Source organism: Gallus gallus, chromosome Z, assembly GCF_016699485.2.
Source record: "Gallus gallus isolate bGalGal1 chromosome Z, bGalGal1.mat.broiler.GRCg7b, whole genome shotgun sequence".
Classification (NCBI taxonomy): Eukaryota; Metazoa; Chordata; class Aves; order Galliformes; family Phasianidae; genus Gallus; species Gallus gallus.
In genome coordinates, this window is record NC_052572.1 from 23907728 (window position 1) to 23928636 (window position 20909).

At 47.8% G+C, this 20909-nt stretch overlaps 1 protein-coding gene across 2 annotated transcripts; it reads right to left on the reverse strand.

Annotated features, from left to right (window-relative positions):
- Positions 1–672: 672 nt before the first annotated feature.
- CRHBP (corticotropin releasing hormone binding protein) lies at positions 673–9089 on the reverse strand. 2 transcript variants are annotated; one of them, XM_003642958.6, is made up of 7 exons: positions 8950–9089; positions 8516–8609; positions 7852–8009; positions 5916–6126; positions 4641–4789; positions 2179–2296; positions 673–1399 (listed from the first exon to the last, which is right to left on the reverse strand). In XM_003642958.6, exons 1-7 carry the CDS (start codon positions 9028–9030, stop codon positions 1242–1244), a joined length of 969 nt encoding a protein of 322 aa, XP_003643006.5. In that variant the 5' UTR covers positions 9031–9089; the 3' UTR covers positions 673–1241. The 2 variants fall into 2 exon arrangements, with proteins under 2 accessions (XP_003643006.5, XP_025000816.2); XM_025145048.3 differs by having other exon boundaries at positions 7852–8039.
- Between the last annotated feature and the right edge of the window lie 11820 nt (positions 9090–20909).

A 20909-nucleotide genomic window follows, 5' to 3' on the forward strand; every position in this document is an offset into this window, starting at 1 on the left:
ATAACCTCTTTTATTAAGTCAGCTAATATCCAGAACTGGGCTCACAAAACCCTACCAAGGGAAAGCCTAAGGCATCCTGACGTTTTTGCCCACTTCTGCTAGGGCAAGGGAAATAACTACACAGCTGCCGAATACTCAAGACACTTGATTTTTGGGCACCAAATGTGAGACAGAGAGCCACAGATCAGCTGTGAAGGTTTCAGGCATGCAACTGGATCAATCATTGTTTATTGTTAATTGAACATCAAGGAAGGAACTGTTGACCCCAGTGTTTGCCAGGTAGCACCTCCAAAAAACATGCAAATCCATCTTAATGCTTCTAAGCTCAAAGCCCTGGTCCTCTGCTGTGATTCCTAGAGCTCTCCAGGCTTATACTCCTCTTATGGGTCATCAAAGGTCTGGAAAAATAACCTGCCTCCATGGGTCTGATGGACACCTGACTGAAAAGCTTAAAACAGGGAAGGTGCAGGTAAGTAAACAGCTGGCACCTACTGCACCTGAATGGGTACGCAAAATTGGCAAACCAAAGCTCTGCCCATAATGTCACTTTAATAGTCCACAGATCTACAGCTTCATATGCTCAAAATCATCATTTCCAGAAAACTGCGCAAGACTTAAGAAGTTTAACCAGAATGTTAGAAGAGCTCTTCAGAAAAATACAACACAATAATGTTTTGCCAACTCTTTGAACTTATTTATTCATGTAAGGAAGTATCCATGCCACAAATTTTTATTAAAAACAAGTCATTAAATAGTACATTTATAGTCATAAACAAACAAGTCATTTTTACACACACTAACATTGGATTTCCTCCTACAAAACTGGAAATGTATTCAACCACCTTATATTTTTGTTCATTCTTGATATAAAAGGATAAAGTTGCTGCGTTAAGTTTACACATACTGTTGTTTTGTATGTGCTCTGACTGAATACACAGAGGATTTGTGTCTGTTTCCCTAATAATACATATACTGGAAACTTAGCCTTCTGTTCCTGTTATTGATTTGGGGTACAGTGATTTTAAATACCGCAGAAAATTATAATTGTAGTAACAAATAAAAATGTGCTTTTTCCTCCTTGCTCATATGAATGATTGATTCCTATGAAAAATAACATAAAATAAAATACTTGTACTGTAGAAAGGGTTGATAACAACAGCTGGTTAAAAGAAAATTACATTTTTTTTTATTTGCCAGAACATTATTGTGATCAGCAACATGAAAATGTGTTGCCTGGTTTTTCAGATACCAGGGAAGCAGAATTCTTCAATGCTATTCTCCTTTCTGTTTTCTATTTCCTGCAGATCAAGTTGATAATACTCAAATGTCACACGATTGATATGTTTGCCACTGGAGACCATCCGTAGCACAGTATTGTCACAACCAATCTTCATTTGGGCTAATTAGAGGGAAAAAAAAGACAGAGAGAAGACATTAAGATAAAATTATATGAGAGAGAGGGAAAAATGATCTGTTGCATTGAGAATTACAAGGCAATAATAGGGTTTTGGAAACAAAGAATGTTTGAGAATAGTAATGACTGGCTAGTCATTGTTGGTATTGCTGTCTAAATACCTTATTTTACATTTGTTAGTTTTACTTCAGAACAGTCTGGCTATTTTGTCAGGTGCTGCAGCCTTCGCCCCAGCAGATGCTGCTCACCCCCCCACCCACCTACAGTCTCGTGCATATATGTGACACAGAGGATGATGTGTGCTTACACTTGCTGCAGTTGGATACTAGAAGTCAAAGGTGAGGGGCAATGACATCCTACCCTGGAGATCTCCAAAACTAACAACATCACAATGCTGGAAACACCCAGACTGTTGAAATGTGGTTTCCCTCCTTGACGCTGCCAGGAAAGCAGTTTAAATGCCATAGCTGAATATATAACAGCTCTGCCTGCATTTATTATGAATTTCCAGGCTTGTCTATTGACGCTAATAATCACGTGTCATAAGTATTTTAAAAATACGTGTAACTTAATCTTGTTATCATAATTACTGCAGGGGTGAGTAGAGGTGTTTGCTGCATCATGCCCCTGGATGCTGGCTCTCATGTTTTGCTACATGTCAAGTTCACCTGTCTGAAGGAAACCTGGGCATAGCAGAGCTCTGCATGGCTCCTCCAGTTAACTTGTTCATTTGTAGAGAGGGATGAGGAAGGAGGAGTTCTCACCAGACCCATGAAAGGAGTGACAGAGGTCAGCCAGTGGAAACATCTTGGATGGGTCTAAGCCAGTTCCTCCTAACAGCTCCACGAAGTCCCCCACTCCTGCACAGCCGACTGACGGATTCTAAGAAGACAGGAAATAAAAGTTAGTTGCCATGTTTTGATGAAAACAACAATTCTCTAGACAGGACTGCAGTCAACGCCGGGATTCAGAAGTACTTTATGCTCAAACCTGTTCAAGCAATAGTACTTCAATCTGACATTTATAAATTAATTTCTTGAAGAACCTCCAAATAAAGACCGAAGCGGGCTCTGAAAAATCACTGGCATGTAGTTAAGATGTTGATCCAATTGGCTCCCAGTGCAGGCAAGCAGTCTGATCCTGGGTGCTCAGACACTTAACCAAATGAGCAGTCAGTGCTGCACATGTGTCCACACATGTGGCATGCAGTGAGTTAGCTCCTCTCCATCTTAAGTGTCCTTGTGAAAGCAGCATGTAAAGCAAGGAGATAACAACGGGAGGCTGAACCAACTGGTTGTGGCTGCTTTTGTCCACAGGCACCGTGCTGCAAACCAAATTCCCACTGTCTGGCCAACAGCCTGTCTCCAGCACTGCAAAACTGACACTTGTTTCTGAGCTCTTCCCACCTACTCTGCCATTTTGTTGATCACTCCTTCGCACTGCTTGTTCCCCTTCACTGTGCAGGTGAGATTTAGGTATCTCTTAAAAGCTCTTTGCTTCCACCCCGAGACCTTCCCAATTTCCTCTGGACCTGTCCCTCCAAAGTCGATCCAGACCTCTCCAGCCTCCACAAGGACTGTCATTTTTAATTCCTTGCTATCATACTTCTGAGCTGCTCCTAACAGCTCCTCTTCCTCTGTCAGCTTTGGTACAAGTTACTCTTTTCACCCAAGTTTTCAAGCCTGGCCCCTCTTAATACATCATTTTTTGTTTCCTCTTCCTGCAGCATCAGCAGATCAGCTCTTACTGCCAATCAGCACATGTGGCTAACATTTATCACACATTCCTTACCTTAATAAAAACAGATACTCTTAGCACTCTCATTCATGCTGGGGTACCACACACAAAACCAAATAGCTGTGTCTTCATTTTGCTCAAAACTCTTTAAAACTTTCCTTTGAGGCAAACCCCTCAAAACCAAAAACGAATGAGCCCGTGTTTTCCACTGACAGAGACACTGCCACTGGTTCTTGTCTGCCTGTTCACCAACCTGCTTCCTGTATGCCTGCCTTTTCTCACCCTGCATCCTGCTAGCACCTTGCCATGATGGCCGTGGGCCCTGACTGCTGCTCACATGTTGGCAAGCCCCAGGGAGGACTGAGGCTACAGTCTCACTGGCAGCAGGGGACAAACATCCTTGCTGTTATCCCTCTGACATGTTGGTACCTGCACCTTTTTGGACCTTCCAGGCAGAGGATGCCACCAGCATCTCTTGTCCTCCCTTCCTGGTCATCACAGAGCACCAAATGATGTGTGCCAGGGCATGTGGACCAGGGGATGCTCAGCACAATGAGCAGAGCATCAGCCAAATGCAGGTGGATTTCTACTGTGGTAATACCTTGCTGCATAATCCGTGTCTCCTCTTTGTTCAGAGTGCTTGCTATGAGAACTGTTCCAGAAGTAATGTCTCCTACTTTATGATGGTGGCCCACAGTGACAGAGGCAGATGTTGGTGGAACGGCAGTAGAGGCTGAACCTTCCCACCAATATCCTGTTACATTTTGTTGCTGTGTGACAGATGGCAGCAGAGGGACAGCCCGACAAAATGGTGTCTCACATGGAAAAGAACATGAAGTAAAGGTGGGGCACTGAGTTCCTCCATGCAGAAAAATGGCACCCAATGATGTTCACTGATGCTTGCTGAATGTTTATGGAGACTGCACAGCGAGGCGGTGTGCTGCAGCAGTGGCGACAGTGACATGAAATTTAAACCACATTACAAATGGCCATACACATCTGTCACACCGTGAAATGAAGAGCAGCTCAATTAACTCATCCCTGTGAACTGGCTAACAGTCATGACCATGTTGGGTGTTTCGTAGCTGAGAATTTTCTCTACTGAATAGCGTTATTGTCTGTTTTGTATCTGTTGTAGTTTCCATGGAAATAAATGGGAGACATTACTTTTGGAGCAACTTACGTACTTTGAGAAGTTTAACTGCAGGCAGACAACTCTGGCAGAGCACTACTTTATTTCTAATGTAATTCTTACCCTTTGTTACAGTAGAAAACATCTACATGTCTTAACGGCACTTTGCACTGTTGATTTGTCTCTGCAATATTACAGAGGCAACAGACAGACCTAGCTCTGGTCTCTGGGGGCCCAGCTCTCAGGCTGAGCACACACTGTTCTGGAGCACACACAGCCAGAGCTGTGGCCACCCCTGTTCCAGCCCACCAGGAAAACTGCACGCGGCAGTTATTTGCCAGGTAGCAAACAACTCACCTTTAAGAAGAGGCCATTTAAGTGTCCCAGGATGAGATCGGAGATTTTTATCACCACTGGGTAAATTATAGAAAAACTGCAGTTTCTGTGTTGATGAGGAATGACCATGGTAAACCTTCCCGAGGGAGTCTGGGAGATGACATTGCAAGCTGGAGCACAGGAGAAAGTACAAGAGTTAGTTGTGTCGTCATTACTGCCCACGTATAGTAAAATCATGTACTTCTAGTAATTACAAAGAACAGTTTAACAGCTGAGAGTTGAAGACAGATGCTGAAAAATACACGTGGTATTTTTAGGTTTTCTTGAAGAGCATTTGTTCCCTAGAAGTTCTCCATCCATTGGTTATGGCATAGTATGAGGTCTGGCAGAGTTTCGGGATGAGCTGTCAGTGGGAGAGCGCACACCCCAAATGCACACATCAGGTACTTTTTGCCACTTTGAAGAATGGTAAACATGCATGCAGGGCTTCCAGTTGTTTTCACTCATTATCTCCTGATACTGCCAGCAAACCCATAGGTCCTGTCTTGCTCCTCATACCTGAGTTTCCTTACCCTGTGACATATCCCCTTGAAGCACCCTGTCCCTGGAGATACCCAAGGTCAGGCTGGATGGGTCTCTGAGCAACCTGATCTACCTGTAGTTGTCCCTGATTACTGCAGGGGATTTGGATTAGATGGCCTTTAAGGGTCCCTTCCAACTGAAACTCTTCTGTGAAACCAGAGCATCACAGACTGATTTTGTCTTAAAGTTCAACACTAGCAGCTCAGGCTTGTCATCTGCATCACTACCACTTCTGGAAAAATGATGCAAGTGACCGTCATCTGTGCCCTGGCAGCTCATAGGCTTAGGGAAGTAACTTACAACTAGACTCTTGGAGTCACACAACGCTCTTCACATCACCATTCTGTATACTAAATGTACTGTTGAATTTTTTCATCCGTGTTTTCACTCATATTGAGAAGATGCTCAGATTGAAATCTCCGCTTTAATACTACTTGCTCAAACCAAAGGTCATAAGACATAACAGTGTTCAATATGAGAGATCTGCTCTGAAAGATCCTTCTTGTTCTGAATACAGAAGCAATGCTCAAGTGATCTCCTGTACTTAGTTGTTTCTCTCTCTCCTGCACAGACGTGCACTGAAACAGAGTCAAACACTCAGGGAAAACTCATCAGAACATTAGAACATTATCAGAGAATTCAGTGCCGACAGACACTTTTGTTCTGCTTCCTACCAAAGCTGCAAGCCACTTGGTAACACGAAATCAGACTTACGGAAGAGGTTGGCACTCTTCTTGACTGTGATCGTAAACCCATTGCCTGGCTGGTGAATCCTGAAGAAGATCATTGCCACATTCTGCGATGACCTGATGCTCCTCTGGACAGCACCACTCTCACAGAAGTCCGTGTACCTTTGGGAAGTGGGGAGGGGGTGGTCCAAGGAACTAGGAAACTTCTCTCCTTTGAGTATCCAGCCATCAAATACCTGCAGGGGTTCAACAATTGTAACCAGGGCTTTTGTGTATCATCCTGCCAGCAGGGAAGAGAAGCATGAAGTATTATGGGCACTGCTTTGACATTCAGTGGCCAATTCAGAGCCTCCAAATAAAACCAAAAATTCTTTCTGTTTCTCTACATCCTAGCATTTATCTAAGTATCCAAGCGTCAATCAATACTTAGGAATAGAACAGGTATAAATCCTAATTTTGTTTGTGTTTCCTTCAAGTGACTATTCTGGTGACGTATCTTCGATGGAAACAGTTCTTTTTGCTTCAACACCATCAAATTCACATCAGTTTCTGGATTCATTAGTATAGCAATTCCACTGCTACTAAAACAAGCTTCTGGCCAACTGGATGTGGAAGCCACATCAAAAAGAGTTGCCCTCCTGCACCCTGACTCTTAGGTCCACTGACCTGGCCTGTAGTTTTCCACCACCTGTGTCTTCAGCTTATCTTTAATGGGCCCAGGGGCCTCCCAGAGCATGGTCGTTTCAGCCCAGAAGCTCAGCACAATGAAGCTCTGGGGAGGAATTTTTGGCACTCTCTCCTGTGTCTTTTCTTTCGGTAGACTCTAACCAGTGGAATGCAGCACAAACTCCACCTACTTGGCTTGAAATTAATCAGCGCTGTCTACAAATCTTTCCTCCACAACAAAAATAGCAAAAAAATTGCCCTTCCCATGTGCAAAGAAATGTGTCAGAATAGAAAGCTATTAACTCCAGCACAGCCATGAAGCTACCTTCCTTTCGCTCCCCTCTCCCACCCAGCAACTCCTTCTGTGCTCCTTTCTAGCACTTTGAGCATCTGAGGACCAGATCGTGCCATTGCTTTGGTGAATAATCCTGTGAACGTGCATGGGACACTTTGATGGCAGAGCTGCAGGACTGGTCTCCAGATTTGCTGGAACTGAAAATTTTTGGAAGCAGCTGCTCAGATTACACGAGAGGAAAGCTGCCTGTAGAAATTCAGCAGCACAATGAATGAACTGGGGACACAATTATTAAAGGAAGGAAGCTGCTATAAAGCCCTGGAGATCACATGGTGTTTGTCCAGCTTTTGAAAGCAACTCTGAGTTTGAGGTACTTGGGCACACAGAAGGCTGAGACAGTCTGCAGCAACATCTGAGGAGACCCCAGCAAGGGGCAGAAAGACAGGGCTCCCCAGCAGCTCAGCCTGCTGCCACACACAGGGCTCAGTGCTGTGCTCACAGAGTGCAGCGTGGTGACAGAGGAGCAGATTCCCTCCTGCCTGCCCTCACCTCCAGAACTGACTTCAGATCTCAGCTAACTCTCCTGTCTGCCAGCAAAGTGCTCCAGCAAAGTTTCCCTGTTCTCGAGTATGAATTGCTCTGTGTTACAAACCTCCCGCTGAGTCAGAACAAGTGTTCTGAAAACCTCTGGCAGGGGCATTTGGAAATCCTTCCTGCAAATATCCGTGTCCTAACCAGCCAATGCCCTGTGCATGGAGGTCCTGGCTCAGTAACAGCAGGGAGCGCATTGTCAGTGCTTGCATGGCTTGTGGGGTAACAAAAGCAATGAGCTAGTGGGTCAAGAGCCTTGGGTCGTGCAAATTAAACTTCTCGGTCAGTCACAGATGCTTTGTAAGAGCTCTGTGTGCACAAAGGCACTCATGTGCGCTGCCTTCCCCTTCCACACACAGCCAGCACCCAACACCCAGAGCAGGGACAGGGACGAACAGCAGCTCCCTACCTTCAGGAAGTCACCTCCTTGGCAGTCGATATTCACAAAGTCATATTCGATGGTGAGGAGCTCTTCAGGTTCACCGATGAAGAATGTGGCGCAGTGCAACTGGGGCTGATCGGCAGTAAAGGTGAACTGCCCCTCAATGCTCAGCATGTCAATGCAGCCTGCAGAGACAGGGCTGGGCTCTGCTCTGCCTGCGGGCAGCACACAGCCAGTGCCCGCTGCTGGGCATGGGGACAGCAGGGATAGACCCAGCACCGAGACCCAGCAGCAGGGAGGAGGGGGTCACAGGTGAACCAAAAGGCTGCTGAGCTCCAGGGGATGCTCACAGGTGTGACACGTCAGAGCGCATCGGGGTGCAAAACCGCTGCTGTGCATGCGCGCAGGTGTGCACGCCCTGAGTGCCTTCAGATTCCTCACTCGTCACAGCTTCTCCACCCACCCCGTCTGCTGGAGCTGGGCTCTGCCCAGGGCCGTGGGTGTAAGACCCTATCCTCCTCCCATTGATGGGACCCCAGCCTCAGCCTGAGCACCGCTCAGTGCCCTGCTCTGAGCTCCCTGCCTCAGCTTTCCGAAGTTATAACATACTCTGCCCTTCTCCATTCGGCCCCATCACTCCCAAAGAGCCCCAAGCTCCCCCAGCACCCTCCCACCCTGCGAGATAACTCACGCAGCGACCGCCGGTAGATGTGCCCTGCAGACAGCTCCCGCTTCAGGTCTTCGCTGAGGAGCAGGAAGGGCTCATCTTCGCCAGCATCCCTCACCTGCGGGGAGACAGCGGGAAGAGGTTGGGACAACGCGAAACGCAGCCCCTCCCTGCAGCTCTCCAGAGCAGGTAACAGCTCGGTCGGGAGCTGCTGCAGCGAGGAGTAACCCGACCCCTGCGAGGTGAGCCCCGCACAGTGAGCCTCGGTTCCTTAGCCAAAAGCGCAAGGTTGAGAAAAGGACAGGTAAATGAACGAAAATGCAGGGGCGTGTGTTAATGTCAGCCCTGTGTCCAGGGGCAGTGGGAATAGGGACAGAGGAAAGCGAAGCACAGCGGCTGGGGATAAAGTTGGCAGAGAGCGGAGCAGTGCAGCGAGGTGCGCTCGCCCCGTTGCTCACCTCGAGGTACCGGGTGTCCCCTTTGGAGGCTGCCAGCAGGATGAGGACGAGGTGGCACTGCAGCTGGAAGGCAGACGGCATAGTGGCAGCCCCTCCGTGCGCGCTGAGCACCTGCTGCTCGGAGCCGGCAGGCAGGAGCCGCCGGGGCATCTTCAGAGACTCTTTTTATAGAGCAGTTGGGAGGGGAGGCACTTGGTCCCCGTACTGATAGGTTAAACCATGGTAACTGAATTCCTCTCGCAGTGACACAGTACGTGGGCATGACGAGGGTCCAAATCAGAGCCACGAATTCCCCACCCGTTTCGCTCCCCGCGCTGGCAGTGCCGGTGCTACCGCTCTGTCTGACGGAGCTGCGGAGCTCCCGGGGGAGAGAGCCCGTCCCCGCTCGGCACGGAGATTTCCAGGAGCTGAGCGCAAAGGGAGAGGCGAGGAGCGTCCCTGCCTACCATCTCCCGCTCCTGGCTCCGGGGGCACTCCGGACCCGGGGCTTCTCCCGCTGCCCCACAACGGGGCATGTCATGCTGCAAGGACACGGGAAAACCGGGCAGCCCTCCCCGCAGACGCAGCTTTCGCTGGAATTAGGAAACCTGGGAGCTCCGGAGGGGGGATTTCCCACTGAACAGCCGATACAGCTGTTTCTCATTCCTGATCTCAAGGGGAACCAAGGAAATACCTTCAAAAAATGAACGTGGGGTGAAGATCTATACTCTGCAGAGTACTGAAAATTGCGAACTCAGCAGAGGTTGGCTTTATGTCGTGTCCTTTTTACCTCTGACCTCAGGCGATCCATCCATGCCTTGTGTACAGTAACCATCCTTCCCCAGTCTCAGCATCACGCCAACATCTCCTGATCAGCCTTTTTGTTAAAAGCTCACTTTGCTTCAGCAAAAAATAAAAGAGATGGTACAAACGTGGAAAGCTTTAGCTGTGCTGCTTCTGCTTTCACTTACAGGGCTCGTAAGCAGAAATGTTTGCCAGCTGTTTCTCACCACTTGCTGATCAAATAATAATAATAACATTTTATTTTGTCTGTACACCTATGGCTTTGACCTCACTCTGCTGTAATTCTTCCATTTGTAGTTCACTATAAACCATAGTATTCCTCAGAGCCCTTCTGTCATTATGCTATATCTGTACAGCATAAAGAATGCTGAGGAAACAGAAAACATTATTGAACTTTGGCACTATGATGCACAGAGGTTGTTAAAATTGCTTAGGGAACAGAGCGGTTAATGGCAGAACGAACTGAGGCTGAATTAATTCCTCTCCACGACCTCGACTTGAATGGTTTAAGTACTGCGGTTTGGGGCATTGTCAGAAGCACCAGTGGAGTTCAGAGCCTAAAATCCATTGGAGCTGCTGGGGAATTGAGGTTTTGCTGGAAAGCTGCAGGGTACAGCCCCAGCCATCAGAGGATGCTTGAGGTCGCACCCGTGCTGGGATGTGCCCTGGGGAACAGGAGCCCGCAGGACCAGGAGGAGCTTGCAGGACAGCTCAGCCTCCTGCACTTCTCTGTACATTTGCCTCCTGAAGAGGTGAAGCAAGCCAGGAGTGCAGCACAGTGGGCAGCCTGCTCTGGAGTGTGACCAGAGCACCCAGACGTGGTGTCCAGAGCTCTGTTTCAGCCCCATAGGAACCCAGATCACCCACTTCCAGGCACTCGGCAGCATCCGACCCCCATCTGTCTAGGCTGATCCTGCCAGCCCCCAGCCCAGACTTCAGCTGCTGAACTGAAGGCGGGAGGGTCCTTGTTTGTGTGAGGATTTCACCTGTTAGTGAAGGCTTGGTTGAATTCAGCTGCAAAAAAAAAGAAGGAAGGATAGGTGACACTGCAGCTCAACCTGTCTGATAATCCACCTATGAGCTCATCTGCTCAGACAAATCATGCCAACAGTCATGCGTAGCTGAGGTCTGGGACAGCACTACCTGCAGGGATGCCCTGGCAAGCAGACAACCCTGGGCAGTGAGCTGCTGGCAAGTGAGGTGCAGGGACTGTCATTCCCCAGCTAAGAGGGAGCAGAGAGGGATGAGGACTCTCCTGCACAACTGCTGCCACCCAGGACCCATGGCAGCTCCGTGTGCAGCTCCTGGCCCTCCCCAGCCTCTACCCTCAGAGCCTGCCCCCCCCCATGCAGACCCTTGCCCCAGCTCTGCTTGTGGTGAAGGATGAGGCTGAGCTCTCCAGGAAATGTAATTACACCTAACAAAGCAAGGAAAAATCAACACTTTAAACAGGGTTTAAAACGTCCCCTATGGCATTTTGGAAGGGAAAATCAATTTAAATGGGATACGAACCCTCGGGCAAGTGAGGAAGGTGCAATTTCTCTTTCATTGTGTTGAGTCACATTAACACTTCACAGGACAATTTCGTGTTGTTAACATCAAATTAGACAACACAACAGGACACGGTCCTGGTCTGTACCTGCTATTGGCAGCTATCTCACTGTGACACCACCACACCAGCCAGCCCCACGGCTGAGACTCAGTGCTGGGACTCTGTGTAGGACATCACCTGCCCTGTGCTGCGGTGCCTCGGAGTCACCCTGGAGTCTCAAGAAGGGCTGTGGGAGTGCTTGGGGGACCCCCAGCCCCTGCCATGCGTCATGCTGGGAGCCTGTAGGTGTCTTGTCAGCTGCAGCTTCACAGGAGAGATCCTGCTGTGGTGAGAGATGCAGAAAATACAGCTGAATAAAGTGTAGTGAAACAAATACTGTTTACCCTCCCCCATGGAGATGAAGTGATGCTTTGTGCTGTAGTGCAGGTGCTCAATGTGTTTTCCTCTCCTCGCCACTGTACGGTGAGGCCATGGATAATGCTATTGGCACCAAGCTTTGCAGTGAGTGGTACTAAAGCTATGGATGCCCCCTGGGGCTGCCTTCCCCATGCAAAGGGAGGTGGGGTGTTGTGAACCACAGAGCCTTGGCTCTACAGGAGTGTCCCTTGAGCCCCCATCTCCTCAAACAGCACCCCACTGAATCTCTGTGAGTAGCCTTTTTATTTATACACAGACTTCTTCACAAAGACACCGTAGGGAGCATCCCAGTGGCAGAACATTGCATGTCCCGTGGGCTGTTCTGTGTCTGTACCAGGCAGATCCTTGGCCCAATAAAAGCAGCAGCAATCCCAAGGTGCTTCACCAACAGCAGCACTAGTAAAGACAACTTCTGCCTCAGGCACTCCATCCTCAGCTGTTGGTGCTCTTCATCACCAGCACTCAGCCTGGCTGGAGAGACACAGTGTAGGGGGATGCATAGTGCAGGACCTCTGGTGAGGCCTCAGCCTAACCTGTGTGCCTGCTGTGCCAGCTGCTAACCTCTGTGCTAAGTTACATACATTTCCCTTATGCTCATCCCTATTTAAATTCAGAATTAACTAACAGTGTAGCTTTTCCTTGCTGGAAAGTGGTGTCCGGGAGCTGTAGCACTATCCAGGCCTTGCTGCTTCTCCTCTGGCAGCAGTCCCAAACAAAGGCCCGTGTCTTTGTGGGATGGCAGAATGCTTCACGCCATTTGCGTTTGATTATACAGGTACGGCATTCAGCTGGCTACAATTCCTTCACCGTATTATTCCTGGTAAGTGGGATTAGCTAGCCTGGATAAAGGGGGCAAAGAGATCTGCTGGCCCTGAAATGTCACAAATGCTACTGCTGGGGCTAAATGTTCAGGCTAACTGAGGAAATTTTCATATTTCTGGGTCTCCACAGCTCCTCAGTGTATTACTACCACCCCCCCTCTAGGTGCTGGGGAGGAAGAGTAGGAAAAGGAGGAGAAAGAAGGAGACTTTGCAACCACATCCCATCACTAATCACCAATTCCCCTCTTTACTAACAGGTTATGCCACACAGGTGAGGGTCAGTTAATTGCCAGGACCTGGAGCCAGATCACTCTGCATCCAGCACACATACACACACCACCTCACCCCACTGCAATGGATCCCAGTTAGGGGCAAGCCATCGTGCATACCCAGAAAACAATCAGTGTAGTAACATCTCAAGTCCCCCTGTTGTTTGGGTGACCAAACTATGATTACCAGGCCCCTTGGGACTGTCACTGTGGCTGTGGTCATAACTACGTTTGGGGACTGCTTGTGGTGTATGAGATAGGAGTTTGATCACTGCCACAGTGGTTAGCAATGGACCAGGACCATTCTACGGGACAAAACAGCATAACTACTGGAAATGCTGTTTAAGCAGTGAGGCTGTGGATCTGCATTGGAAAAGTGCCTGAAGTAATTAATTTGTCCCTATCAATGCTCTGATAGGATTCTTCTACACAAACCCACCCACGGTTTCAGTGACAACTGAAGGAAAACATTCCCAGTACCAAAAGCACCCAGTCCAAGATCACGTGTTGTGCTTTATTCCTTTAGTCCACCTTTGTTTTGGGGTCAGCGGGTCTCCCACAGCACATGATCCAGGCTGAACCTACAGCTCACCAACTCTCAGAGGGCAGTGCACTGTCTGTCACTGACCTCTGTCACTACCTGTGGCCCCAACTCTGTATGCCCATAGAGCAAAATCCACCCCCTCTTCTGAGCTTTGCTGTACATCTCTCTGTAATGACACTTCCATTAGTTGTGTGTGTATCTATAAATTGGCTTTAAATAGAGCTGAACTTTCAGTCAAGTGAAGTAAGCATAGCTTGTTAACTCTGGGCAGTTTGACACAAGAGATGTGTGATTTGTCATGTTGAGTGGCTTAGAGAAATGACAAATGCAAGTGATTGATGAACTGAAAGACTATCAGCATTGTGCAGGCTTGATGATAAGTGTTGCATTAACACTATTTATGGCATTGAATAAAAGCAAGGACTGTGAAGCTCGCAGTTTAGCGGGTTACAAATAATCAAGCAAACATTATATTCAGACACTGAGATTGCCCTGAGGGTAATGATCACTACCAGCTCTGCCAGTGACTCAACCCAGCATCTACACAAAGCCATCAGGGCTAACAAGTGGAAGAAGAGAAAAGTTTTCACCCAGAAAGGAGAATAGCACTGTGGGAGGGGGTGGTGGGTGAAGCCATGGCACAAGGCTCCGGCATTAGGAGAGGCGTGGGCCATCTGCCCACCTGGGAAGTGACCCCTGATGTGCTGGTGTAGGCTCAGCGTGGCTCTGGCACAAAGGACCTGTCAGATGCTCCAAGGCTGTGTCCCAACAGATCAGCGCTGGGCTGAGTCAGCCTTCACCTCTCACAGCCCAGATCAGACCCAGCGCCCTCACAGAAGGACTCCTCCTTCCCAGGACACGATACAGCTACCCAGACGTTGCTTGAAGGCAATGTCATGCGTGGGACCTGCAGTGCAGGCAGCGCTGCGGAGTCCTCCACTGCTACCTCTCCTCCCCAAACCCACGGTTCTGCTCTGCGTTACCAGAACACTGGCCATTTTGTTCTCAGTGCTGAGATCACTTTAGTATACAAAATGTATCTGTCAGATGTATTGAAATATCTTAGTACTTCACGTGCCACATTTCCAAAATTTGTTAGAAGGGAATCAGTGTGAAGAACAAGCTTCCTGTCTGACAAAGCCCCCTTCAAAATGTGATATCATAAGATGTTTTTCCCATTCAAGGGCGAATACTTCTCAGCTGAAGTAGCTGTCTCCTTGGCTGAGTCTGTCTCACCCAGGGAAGGAGGCATGATTCAACACGATAGGCTCCGGCAGTTATAAGTATTAAGGTGAACCTCAGCAAAATGGAGGAGTGTTACACAGTTCAACTACTGAGTATGAGCCAGGTAAGAGATAGATGCCTGTGTGCCCAGTGCAATGATGTATTTATCCTCACAGCTGCTCCTACTGCTTAGCTCTTTGTCACAAGTGTGAGATTCTTTCACCTAGTAGAAAGTACTGGAATGTTTTCCATCAGTGTAGAAATACAAACACTGAAGGGCTGGGCTGTGTCAAAAGAGGGGTGGCCAGCAGGGAGAGGGAGGTGGTTGTCCCCCTCTACTCAGCTCTTGTGAGGCCCCATCTGCTGTACTGCGTCCAGGCCTGGGGCCCCAATACAGGAAGGACGTGGAGCTCTTGGAGTGGGTCCAGAGGAAGGCCACTAAGATGATCAGAGGGCTGGAGCACCTCTCCTTTGTGGAAGAGGTGCTCTTCCTATGGGCTTGTTTAGCTTGGAGAAGAGAAGGCTCCGGGGAGACCTCACTGTGGCCTTCCAGTACTTGAAAGAAGGGATAAGCAGAAGGGGAGCTGACTTTACGCAGTTTGACTGAAGTAAGACAAGGGGACAATGAGGTGCTGGCACAGCTGCCCAGAGAAGCTGTGGATGCCCCGTCCCTGGAGGTGTTCAAAGCCATATTGGATGGGGCCCTGGGCAGCCTGAGCTGATGGATGGCAGCCCTGCCCATGACAGGAGCTTGATAATCTTTAAGGCCCCTTCCAACCTAAATCATTCTATAATTTTATGTGACTTTTAGATCACCTAGTAAGCATTCTTCAACCTCCAGAAGCCTGGAGATATCTTAAAATTCGATAAAAGTTTCACAGTCATCCTTTATCTCAAGTCTGCCAACTTGTTTCTAGACTGGAAGTCAAACTGGGCTTTCAAAGACTGATGATTTTCTTTCCATTAATCTTTTCACTGGGGTGCCAAAAATGGCAAAATTTTTTCTCAGAGTGACAACAACATCGATGCAAAGGCAAAACAACAACAACAACAACAACAAAAAACCTTTAGTTTCACTTAGTCAAAGCACTAGTTGTTTAACAAGGCCAAGTTCTCCTGCCCTGCATCTCCTCCAACCACACCCTGCTCAACTTATGGATGTATTTGCTGCTGCCACTCCACGTCCGCAGCCAGAGGAGGGGAAAATACATTTTTCTGCAGTATTCTCATTTTTTTGTGTGTGTGTCATTTTTCAGTTCCCAAAACACAGACTCATTTAATGCTCCAGGTGGTTCAGCTGCTCTTCAGCTCCTTGCAGCTTGTCCTGTATGAGGGTTCTTCTGGCCATAGCTGTAATCCACATTTTCACGTTGCCCTTTTCATGCAGCAGATGTGAGTGTAGCGTCATCCTAACACAAAGAGATTTAAGGCAGATTCCACAGGTAGGTGGAGGGCTACGCTGTGACAATTTGCTCTGCAGCTCATGAAGGCAACCAGGACCTATAAGGATAGCTTAGAATTTAAAGCAGGCATACTGCAGGAACATTTTCTGCCTACTTGCCCTCTGAGTACCTGCAATCTGAGCAACAGCCACTCCTGTTTTCCCTCAGCTGCCTTACTGCAACATTTGCAGTTTTACAGATGTGTCCTTATTTAGCCAACCAGCTAACAGAAGCACAACTTTCCACTGAAGGCTAATTTGAAGTCATAAGCGCATGTCCTCAGCTGTTGCAAAATTATGCCAGTAAGTGCAGTAGGCTTTGTTGTTTTACATCAGCTGAGAATCTACTTGCTAGGGCAAAACAAGTGGATGCAGCTGCAGCTCTCTTCCTTGGGAGCTGCCCCTCTTTCACAACTGATTGCAGGTGGCTGGAATTTGGTACTTAAAAAGACTTCTTTCTTCTCTGACATATCTGCAGAAGTTTGTTCATCTGCTGTGTCTGACGGCTACCCAAGGACATGTAACCCAGCTCAGAGGAAAGGACGTAGATGGAAATGTTCTAGCTTAGAAAAAAAGATTACCCGATCATACGCAGAATATTCTCTCTCAGGCGGTATCATGTGGCAAAAGAAAGATAAGATTGAAAACGTGACCCCTTTTTTTCTTCAAGTAGCGCAGTGTCACTCAACAGACTTAATTATCCCTGAAGACACATGTATTAATTGTTGGTCTGTCAATCAAGCCACTTATTAGACATGCACATGACATCACATTACAGCCTAACAAATCTTCCTGCCAGTCAAAAACCTTTATATAGATCAATCTGATTTCAGAGGCAAGTCTTGTGTGTGACCTTTTACCCATGTTTTCTGTGTGGGAATCTGAGGGGAGCTGAATGATTTCTGCATGGCGACAGGCTGGGGCCATGGCTAGGAATTCTGCTCCTGGCTGTGCTCTGCTGTAGGCTGACATCCCCTGCAGCAATCATAGTGGGAAGGGGCTCTGACATAGGAGGGGAGTGACCTGCCATGGACCAAGCTCAGGCCTACCCACACCAGAACATGAATCCCCACCTGCTTGGGAAGCTATAGGGCCATACTTCACTGAAGTATCTGCACTGGGTTTTGAGATGGTGCAGTCTGTCCCGCATGGACTGCACAGACCCGCAACTGCTACCATGGCAGCAGTGCTTTTGGCACTGCGGGAGATCTGGGAGCCCTTGCCACAGGAGGAAATAGTTGTTTTCCCATGAAGGAAAAGCAAAAGTCCTTACGCATCTGTAAGGAACAGATGCCACACTGACAGACCAGGGAGTTTGATAGCCTATGTGTAGGGCTGCCAAGAGTGAGAAGTTACACACCAGAATATGAAAGGCAGCCCCATCCGGATTTCCCAGACCAAACAGCTGTGCATGCCATCCTCCCTTCTCATAATCCTAGGCTTCTTTTTTTTTTCTTACCTTTATGAGCAGAAACGGCTGTTTACGAGGGTGGATAGTGATAGGACAAGGGGAATGGTCTTAAACTGAGATAGGGGAGGTTTAGGTTAGATATTAGGAGGAAGTTTTCTACATAGAGGGTGGTGACGCACTGGAACAGGTTGCCCAAGGAGGTTGTGGATGCCCCATCCCTGGAGGCATTCAAGGCCAGGCTGGATGTGGCTCTGGGCAGCCTGGTCTGATGGTTGGTGACCCTGCACATAGCAGGGGGGTTGAAACCAAATGGTCATTGTGGTCCTTTTCAACCCAGGCCATTCTATGATTCTACGATTCTATGATTATGATGTACTACTGAATAACAGAGAGGAATCAGGGAACTCTGTTGCTTTAGGAAGAAACAGAGGAAAACCTCAGGTTTGACCCAGAGGTTTTTGGGAGGGCTCCTCCAAGAAGGTAATGCGGATGGAAGCCCAGATAAAGTGCCTCTATACCAATGCACACATTGTGTGAAATAGGCTGGGGGAACTGGAAACCGTGGTGCAATTGGGAAATTATTGCTACCACAGAAACATGGTGGGATGACTCTCATAACTGGAATACCACCACTGAGGTCTGTAAGCTTTATGGAAGGGGCAGATAAGGTAGGAGAGGTAGGGGAGTTGCCCTCTATGTTAAGAAGTAGGGTAGACCGTGAGGAGCTGCCTCCGAGGAACAGTCACAGCCTATGGATTAATATTAGGGACTGGACCAGTAAAGGACATCTGGTGGTTGGGGTCTGTGACAGGCCTCCTGATCAAAGGGAGACTGTAGGTGAGGCCTTCTTGCTACAGAAGGTGTTGCACTTACAGGTTCTCATCTTGTTGAAGGATTTCAGCCACTCAGATATGTGCTGGGGAAACAACATGAGGGGCTGAAAGTGATCCAGGAGACTTCTGGAGTCCATTGATGACAGCTTTCTGGTTCAGGTATTGGACAGTGTGACCAAAGGTGAAGCACTACAGGACTTGGTGGTCTCCGATGTAGAGCCTGTAAAAGAGGTTAAGGCTGGAGGCACTTCCGGGTGTAGCAACCATGTCCTGCCTGAGTTCATCATCTTAAGGAATACGAGTCTGGTAAAGAATGGAGTCAGGACCCTGAACTTCAGGAGGGTGAACTCCAGGCTGTTTAAGAAATTAATGGATGAGATTTACAGGGAAGCTGTCCTTAATGGCAACAGAACAGAGCTGGCAGTTCTTTAAGGATGCCTTTCTGAGATCACAAGAGCTCTCCGTCCCCCAGATTAAGAAATTTGGCAGATAAGGCTGGAAACCAGCATAGCTGAGCAAGAGCCTGCTAATCAGACTGAGGGGAAAAAGAGGGAAAAGTATAAGCAGGGGAAGCAGAGATGGTGGCCTGGGAAGAAAATAAGGATGCTGTCTGGATGTACAGGGATGGGATTAGGTGAGTCAGGATGCAGATGGCATTAAAATTTCGTGAGGGATGAGAAAAACAACAAGAAAGGATTATTTCTATACATTGGGCAGAAGAGGCAGGCAAAGGAGAATGTACTTTCTCTAACATATGAAAACAGAGAGCTGGCATCCTCAGACATGGAGAAGGGTGAGGTACTTAATGAGTTCTTTGCCTCAGCCTTCAGTAGGAGACAGCACTCCTGCACCTCTCGTATTCCTGAACTTCTAAGAAGAGGTTGAGGGAGCAAAATCCCTCCCAGTGTAAGAGTGGAGAAAGCACCCCAGGGCTCTGAAGGAACTGGCTCATGTGGTTTCCAAAACACTCTCCATCATATTTGAAAAGTCATCTCTGTCATGGGAAGTCCCCAGTGACTGGAAAATAATAAACGTTGCTCCCATATTCGAGAAGGAGGGAAAGGAAGACCCAGGGAACTACACGCTGGTGAGCCTCATGTCTGTGCCTGGGAACATCATGGCTGATAAGTTAGAACCTGGAGGGACCACTCCTCATCACAGTGGTGTCATAAGCAGTGCTTCAAGATCAGCATCAGGATACAACATTCAGAGCTGTTATATACACTTACTTAGCAATACTTCCTCGAACTCTGTGCACCATGTTTCAGCGCCACTGCAAGTATCCTTTGAACTTAAATAAAAGCAAATGGCAATGGCTGAGGCTTTCAAGGTAATGCAATCTATCTTCTCAAAATCAGCTTTTTGGCTGTCAGGCAAAACAATTTCACGATAACTTGAAAAGATCATGTCTGGCATTGCTGAATTTTTATTGGTCTTTAATGTTACTTGAAAAGACCAGGCCATACTGCAGTGTTCATTTTTCTATTGATTTTTCAGACAGTTTGATAACACAAATGAAAAAATGCCCAGAATAAGACATCTTTCCTAAAGCTGGGGGACTTTGGAGAAAGCCACACGGCAAGCCTCCACTTCATGCAGTGCTTTAGAGGGGCTCTGAGATGCAAGCTTGAAGTCAGCAAGAAAAGTGTCTGTAAACAATAAGAAAAAAATAATGGCTTCATATTTATAGAAGATAGCTCTCCTTTTAAGAGCAGTTAAAAGCACATCTGCAGGGTAAAGCAGCTGTAGCAAGGCTGGCAATGCGAACACCATACTGCATGTCCAGTGTGGGTGGCTGCAATGCAGTTCTTCATCCTGAGGCTTCCTTGCAGAAAAGAGGATTGCTCATTGCCTTGTTTCTGCTTCTAAGGTGGTTCAAAACTTCCACGTGATCTTCCCCAGAAGAGAAAGATTTCACGTATCTCCCATGGAAGTGCTGTCTGCAGATGCATCAGTGATTGGCATGGGTGGGGGAGGAATGGCAGAGGGATGAGTCCCTGGTAGAGAGGGGCAAGGAGAAGTGCAAGCCCTTTCTGCAGAGGAAGCAGGCTGCACTCGGTCCCAGTTAGCTCAGCTGAGGAGGTGGCACCCTTGTTGCAGGTTGCTTATGGACTAGCTGGAGATTCTTTCCAAAAGAGCTCTTGCTCAGAAGCTGTAACACACACACACAAAAAGAGCCCTCACTGAGAAAATCCAGCTCCTTGTAGCCCTGGGCTGAAGGTTTAGACTGCTGTCCCTTCCCTACCCGCAGAGGAAGGGGAAACTCTGGGAGACCAGGAACAGCCTGCAGGACCCATGGAAGACCATAAAGGCTGATCCTTCTGCCTCTCTGGTCCAAGAACTGCAGTGATATTAAAGTGCGAGACATCAGAGGGGCTAAAAGTTGTGTGACTGCTTTCAGTCTAGTACGTTTTTCAGCCTTTCTGTATAACATCTCTCGTGAATCCTAAACAACTTCCATTGCTGGTGAGTTAAAGAGGCAGTGTGCTCTGTCTCTGCCAAACTTTTCTTTCTTTTCCAGCATAACACCATCTGCTGGTGGCCTATTTCTGGGGATGATGTCTACCCCTTTATATATTTGCTACACCTAACAATCCTTTTCTCACAACAAATTGCATTACATTACAATATGTAATTTTATACAACTATTACATTCTTTACTGAG

Excerpts from the sequence above, each read along its gene's own strand:
- CRHBP (XM_025145048.3), bottom strand. The coding sequence starts at position 9,030 with ATGCCGTCTGCCTTCCAGCTGCAGTGCCACCTCGTCCTCATCCTGCTG. Across the intron at positions 6,127-7,851 it reads AAGGAGGTGACTTCCTGAAG|GTATTTGATGGCTGGATACT; the intron begins GTAGGGAGCTGC and ends GAACCCCTGCAG. Across the intron at positions 2,297-4,640 it reads TAAATGGCCTCTTCTTAAAG|AATCCGTCAGTCGGCTGTGC; the intron begins GTGAGTTGTTTG and ends CTGTCTTCTTAG.